We start from the raw sequence: 6,877 nt of genomic DNA, 5'->3' as shown, positions 1-6,877 counted from the left end.
TCTGGCTCCTCACAGAAGAAAGTTCGTTGACCCTGGTCTATTTTCATGCCCAGATGTGGATTCTACCCTTGCCTTTAGAACAGCATTTAAGCGGCACCTGGGTGGCTCAGTCATTAAGCGTCTGCCTTCGGCTCAGGTCATAGGTCCCGGGATCAAGCCCCACATCGGGCTCCCTGCTCGGCGGGAAGCCTGCTTCTCCCTCTCCCACTCCCCCTGCTTGTGTTCCCTCCCTCACTGTGTCTCTCTCTGTCAAATAAATAAATAAAATGTTAAAAAAAAATAGCATTTAAAAATCCTCTCCTTAGGCCACACACTTAGGAGGCACAGTGAGCCCCACCCACAGGCTGAAAAGATAAATAAACCAGTCACAGACTGCCCAAATGGAGACTCAAGCCAGGTTTAATGATCATGGTCTAGTTTTCAGAGCCCAGAGGCTCCAAGGTTTGCCAGCCTGGGTGTACATAAGTGGGAGGGACGGGGTCCTGGACACAGGGAGGCCTCCTGGCTTTGCCAGCCGGGCAACAAGGAAGTACAGAGGTAAGAACACACAGAAAATGGCAATCCGTCAGCTTTACTGTCCCCAGCTGGGCTGTACCCTCTCCTGGCCCCTTCCTAGGAGCCCCATAAATACAGGCAAAAGAAAAAAAAGATCACAAATAATCACATAGGCAGATTGTAGAGCCCTGCCATATTCTGTCTCCAGGGACACCTGCTTCCTGGGAGATATGTCTGGTTTATGGGTTCAGGGTGGGGGGAAGGGAGGGAGAGATTTCTCAGCTTGTTCTTATGATCAGACCTGGCAGTTTCCTACACAAGGTTCTAGTGAGCTTATATATGCTGAGTACCTAATCCCCCAAGTGGAAAGCTACCTTTGGGTTCTATCAACTGAAGCCATGGGAAGAGGCTAATCAGTTCAATGTCCTGGTGGGGCAGCCAGACACATCTACCAGTATTTCAAACGAGGGGCCGACCTAGTGGATACAGTAGGGAGACGCAGGGCCTCAGGGTCTTTTCTTATTCCCTAAGCTGGGTAGGACTTCTGAAGAAACTGGCCCTCCTAGTCCTCAGGAGCTCAAAATGCTTTCAGAAGGCCAACTTCACTCGACATCTATTTTAAAGATTTCAGAGCCCTAGGTGGTGCCCAGTGGGAAACTGCAGCATGGAGATGAGATTTCTCCCAGTGCCCTAATAAGTCTGAGGAGGGCGGCCAGGACTAAAATCCTCAGAAGTCTCTGGAATATAACAAGATGACTTTTCCTTCATGCCCCTATCTTTCCAGGGCAGTTAACGAAGGAAGAACAACTTACAGCTGCTTATTCCCCTGTCTCCTTCTGGGGCCATCATTGACCTAGTTCTGCATTTATTTCTCATGTATATTGTCTTTAATCTGAGAAGGTTTTTGAGGGGTCTGAAGAACCAGCCAGCTCCTCAGCACCCCTCCTCCCCAGGTCGCCAGCCTGAGGTTCTCCTAACTCCAGCCTTCATAGAGAAGTTACTCAGTGCCACGGATGTATGGGGAAAGCTTCAGGGAGTTCAGAAATTAAAAGTACAAGAGCTTGTATCTGGGGAGCCTGGCGTGGTCACTGTCTCTCCTATGGCGCAAGATAGCTGTGTGCATGAGGCTGGGCACATAGGTGGAACCCACTGTGACCGGGGACTTTAGCGGGGACTGCAGAGTCACTGTCCTGAGGGGAGTCAAGGCGCTAGTGTGCTCGCGCACTTGGAAGCATGCATACCCAGGAGCATGCAAGTACTTGAGGGAAATGCTGCACCTCTCTTGACAAACTAGGTTACTGAGAAAGGATGGACAGCAGTCTTGACATCCCAGGAACAGACAAGGAAGATGTTGAGTTCCAGTCCCCTTTCCCAATCTTAATAGGCAGCGGGAGTCAGGCCCTCCTAGCAAGCAGCCCTCACCCACAGGTAGAGGACATACCCCTTGGAACCTGGAGAGCAGGTCCGAAAACCAGAAGATCTGGAGAACTTCCAACGGACAGGGAGCTTGGTTGGGAGAAGGGGAGACACTGAAAAAGACCAACGTCAGAGAACATTTTCACCCTTGCCCTGCTCATCCCTTTGCCAAAGATCAGAGCACCAGTCTCCCTGGGCCTGCGGGACAGTCAAAGGGCACAGTCATCTCCATACCCAAAGTGTTCTGCAACCCTGGATGGAAGGGAATGTTGGGTCTGCTCTTAAGTTCCCCCGGCCTGACCACCAGCAACTGCACAGACCTTTGGCTGAGAGGGATGGCGGCGGCAGAACTTTCCTGTGGAAAGTTTAGTGCCAGTGTCTCCGTTAACAAGACTGCCTGGAACCTTGTGGAGAGGGGCAGAACTCTAAGCAGCACTCCAGCTTGTCATTCTGGGTCAGAGACCATCCAATTCCACCCCCCTGGGTGATGAAATCCCATGCTTTGGCTTTGCAGCAGAATGAGATCTAAGAGAGGACCAAGCCTGCTTTCTCAACATAGAGATCCATAACCGGTCCCCTCCATCCCCAGGCCCAGTCTTACGTAGCTGCGGGCCAGACTCTCCAGGCTTCCTCCACTGGCAGAGCAGCATATTAGGGAAAACTCAATCCCACCTGAGCTTGCTAAGGAGACTGAGAGAAGAGATGGCATCAGGAAACCAAGTAGGCTCAGCTGAATGCTACTTAGCAGAGGCTGGTTTACCCTCCTCCTCCTCCTAGCGTTGAAGTGGCCCCCCCTTCCCAGGTCTGTGGCAGGCATGCATAAAATCTCTGCCTTCAGCAGCCCCTACCCTGGTCTAACACACAGATGCTGGGAACCAAGTGCTAACCAAGGGTTTCACCAACCAGAGAATTAGCAAACCTGGAGTTTATGCCCCATCTACGAGTTTTGTGCCGGCACCCATGCCATGATACAGACCCCTCAGGTCAAGCTGTATCCCTCTGTGCCCCTGGTTCCAGGGCCTGGCACAGAGACCACGTCTCACGTTGTTGCTGTACCTCATAGGCAATAGGCCAGGCTCCCGCAAAGATCCGTCCGTCCAGGACTCATCGGGAAAGAGAGGCATTAGTGGGAAATCACAACAGCTTTGGGAAGCGTTACTGATTGAGGTCTCAGCCTTTTCCTGACTCATTTTTCCAAAGGTTTCCAATTTCCCCAGCTGTGAAGTGTGACTTCCTGGCCAAAGAAGACACCCCAGCTCTTCCCCAGTGTGGCTCCTGTGGAAGATCCGCCCCCCAACACACACAACATCACAGGTGTGGGTGGGCAGAGATAGAAAAAAAAATTTTTTCCCCCAGATGATTTTCTCTTAAGGAGCTAAGGATGACCTCGAAAAAGTTTAGGGAATCTGCTCTTCCCCCCACCCCTTCCTCATTCCCACCCAACTCAGACATGCTCCTCTTCTTTCACCGCATGGAGAATTCCCAGGGCTTGGGGGGTAAGGGTGTAGCACTTGCCTGAGGATTAGTATATCCCTATTTGGAAATCGTGGCAGCCACACCCTGGTTGAGGACTTGCCAGCTGTTGTACCCGTGACCAGTTCCCTGGAGGTCGGGGGGAACCCACTCCCTTGGGCAGCCAGCCCGCTCTTCCATCCCCTCATATCCTTCAGGGGTGCGTTACCTCTCCTGGGGCAGAATCTCCCCACCAACCCATCCTGCTCACACCACAATGGGTGTATCAGAGAAGACCGAGCTGACCGACTCCGGATCCGACATCCTCCGCTGGCCCTTGCCAGTTGCCTCGGGCACTGGCAGGGTGTTGCCTGGCTTGAGCTTGCCATTTTGGCCCTGCCCGGGACCAGCAGGCTCCAGGAAGGCCACCCGGCGGTCAAAACCATCATCCTTGTCCCCGCCAGCCATAGGATCGTGGTTGGGTGTGGTGCTAAGCATGGACGAGCTGAGGCTGTCTCCTTGATGGCTGGACGGTTTCTCGACACCCCGGCACCAGCATCGGCAAGGGGTAAGGTACAGGTATATGAGGACCAGGACCACACTGAGGATGCAGCCCACGAGGGTCGTATAGGCTGTGTTGAGGGTGTCATGGTGGCCGTGCAAGGTGAAATTGTACACTTTCAACTCCACAGACAGGGTCTCGTTGAAAGCCTCCCCCATGGCGTAGCAGGTATACACACCTGCATCCTCAACCCGCACCTGCTGGAAATGCAGATTGCCGTCCTCGGACACCGTCACCGTGCCGTTGGCCACCTCATCGAACACCCGTTCGTTGCTAGGTGTCACCCACACCTTGGTCATTCCCTGCTGCTTGGTGTCGCACTTGATGGTCAAGGTGTCCCCCAGGTGGGCCTCCCAAGCGCGCTCCTTGTACTCGCTGCAGTTGAGGAAGCTCAGGTTGAAGACGTTGTGCAGCTTCTTGGAGCTCATGCAGTACAGGTCCTCCTGGAAGTCCACCACGGAGCTCAGCTGCCGGTACTGCCAGTGGGAGAAGAGCTGGTAGAGCTCACAGTCGCAGTGCAGGGGGTTGTTATGTAGGTACAGCCCGTTCTTGATCCACGCGGGCAGCTTCTGCAGATCAGGCAGCGGTAAGTTCTTCAGCTTGTTGGACGAGAGATCCAGGAGGGTGAGCTTGGGTAGCTTGGCTCCTTCCTTGACCAGTTCCAGGGGGAAGCGGGAGATCTGGTTCTGGCTCAGGTAGAGCTTCTGCAGCTGGGCCATGTCGTCGAAGGCGCAGCGGTCCACCGCCACGATGTGGTTGTTGTAGAGCAGAAGCACCTCTAGCGCCTGCAACTCACTGAACAGGAACTCGTCCAGCGTACGCAGCTGGTTGGAGGACAGGTCCAGGTAGCGCAGGTTGGGGACTGGGGAAAAGGCCTCGGAGGAGATGAAGTTCAGGTGGTTGTGGCTCAGCAGCAGGGACTGCAGGTGGATCAGGCGCGTGGGGGTCCACTCGGCCCGCAGGCGGCTCAGGTTGTTGTGGCTGAGGTCTAACAGTGCGGTGTAGCTGGGCAACGAGTGGGGCACGTTGGGCAGCTGCTGCTTGGAGCAACTGAGGATGTTGCTGGCGCACAGGCAGGCGGCAGGGCAGCTAACCACCGGCCGGCCAGCCCTGGCCACCTCAAAGAGGAGCAGGAACAAGAACAGCAGCAGGAGCCAGAGGCCTCGAGGGTCACGCTGGGGTTGCATAGTGTCACTGGGAAGGGTGAGGAAGGCCACTAGGAAGATCTGGGAGAGAGTCACCCGGGCATGTTCTGGTGGGATAAAGAAGAGGCACTTTCACTACAGGCTTGAGAGAGAGGGAGGAGGGGTTTGGGGGTGACCAGGGCCTCTGCAGGGAAGGACTGACCATTCCTCCTCTCTGTCACACTCCCCCCGCCCCCGCTCCGCCCCCACCCCTATGTTGGCCTAGAAGAGAAACGAAGAGAGATGTTGGGTAGTTTCCAAGCGCTGTGCAAGCAGTGGGCTCAAAACACTGGGCAGAGGAGGGGAGCACAGGGGCCTACCGGGCTCGGGTCACAGGAGTGTAGGATGTGGGTATGCCCGGGATGTTAGGAGCTGCTGGTTTCACAGGGGCTGCACCCGCCGAGTTTGACGGCGGGGTCAGCAGCGCCTCTAGGGAGAAGCCGAGGGAAGGTCAACAGGGCACCGGCTGGGTAGGGCACCTACTGACAGGGTTGAGGGTTCCCGGGGCCTGTTGGGGCGAGCACCCCCGGGACCGCTGGTCACTGCACCTGCTCGGCAAGGACGTGTCTCAGCCCATGGCGGGTCCGGGAGCTCCGTCGCGGCCTCCCCCAAGCGGCGCCTCACCGGCCGGCCTGTCGCGGCGCCCGCCTTACGCAGGGGCCCGCGCCCGGCCACATCGCCTCCCGGGGACTTGCCGGGTTCCGCTCCGCTCCGCTCCCCGCGCGCCGCTGCCTCGACCGCTGTACCTGCAAGAGCCCACCGACCACGGCCGCCGCCTCCGATTCCGCGGGTCCGGCGTGGAGCGGTGCGGGGAGCGGGAGGCGCCGCGATCCGAGCGGAGGGAGCGGCGTGGGGGCAGCGAGCACCGCGCGCGCGCCCGTCGCCGCCGCCGGAGCCTCGGGGCGCGTGCGCGCGGCGGGGGCGGGGCGCACGTGCGTGTGTTTGTGTCGGAGCCGGAGGGGCGGCCGCGCGCGGGCTGTCCTCTCTCGGAGGGAGTCGGGGGCCCGGACCTGAAGACCGAAAGCAGCAGGAGGGGATTCTGGCCCCTAGCTCCCCTATTACTTCCTTCACCTTCTTGAATTCTTTCCACTCTCCCCCACCCTTCCACCTACCGAAACCGCTCCCAGGGAAACTAGGTCTAGCTGGAATGAATTCGCTGCAACTGACTCCGGGGCAAGAAGCGTCACATGTCTTCTAATCCTACGAATTAAAGCAATCTGGCTCAGCTCCCGCCTGTCAGTGTTGGCGGGAAATTCATTAGTCACGTTCTGAGGTTCTCCCTCTTTTCTCTCTAGGGCTGTGAAGTCTCACAAATTTGGGGGAAGGATTTGGGGAAGAGCCTTGTTTTTGTGTTTGTTTCAGTCTTGATGTTATTATTCCCCCACCCTTGGGATACCACCGAAGGGTACATTTCCAAAGTCTGCAAGCCAGATGGGCAGGAGTGGAGGTAAGGGTGCGTTGTCTGGGGTGCATAACCAGGCCCCAGGATCCCACTTGCCCAGACTTCCCATGAAGTGATCCCCACTGCAATACACACATACACACACACACACACACACACACACACACACACAGTGCAAGCCAGGGACAGGCTTCCACTTCTGGAAACTCGGAAATCTTTCCCACCCTGGGGAGAGTCATTCACCCCTTTGGCCTGGCCACTTGCCCTCTTCTTGAATCAATCCCAGCTCTTTCCCCTTCCGTTATGGAGCAATTCCAACATATTTTCTCTATTACCTAATCCTCAAGATAAAGCTGGGATGGGGGG

At 56.3% G+C, this 6,877-nt stretch overlaps 1 protein-coding gene across 1 annotated transcript; it reads right to left on the bottom strand.

Moving 5' to 3' along the window:
- Positions 1 to 381: 381 nt before the first annotated feature.
- Positions 382 to 5,816, bottom strand: AMIGO1 (adhesion molecule with Ig like domain 1). Its single transcript, XM_080801284.1, has 2 exons — positions 5,658 to 5,816; positions 382 to 5,177 (listed from the first exon to the last, which is right to left on the bottom strand). Exon 2 carries the CDS (start codon positions 5,110 to 5,112, stop codon positions 3,631 to 3,633), a length of 1,482 nt encoding a protein of 493 aa, XP_080657410.1. The 5' UTR covers positions 5,113 to 5,177; positions 5,658 to 5,816; the 3' UTR covers positions 382 to 3,630.
- Positions 5,817 to 6,877: the final 1,061 nt, after the last annotated feature.

This window comes from Martes martes (genome assembly GCF_963455335.1).
Source record: "Martes martes genome assembly, chromosome: 4".
NCBI lineage: Eukaryota > Metazoa > Chordata > Mammalia > Carnivora > Mustelidae > Martes > Martes martes.
This window is presented reverse-complemented; position numbering and strand designations above follow the sequence as displayed.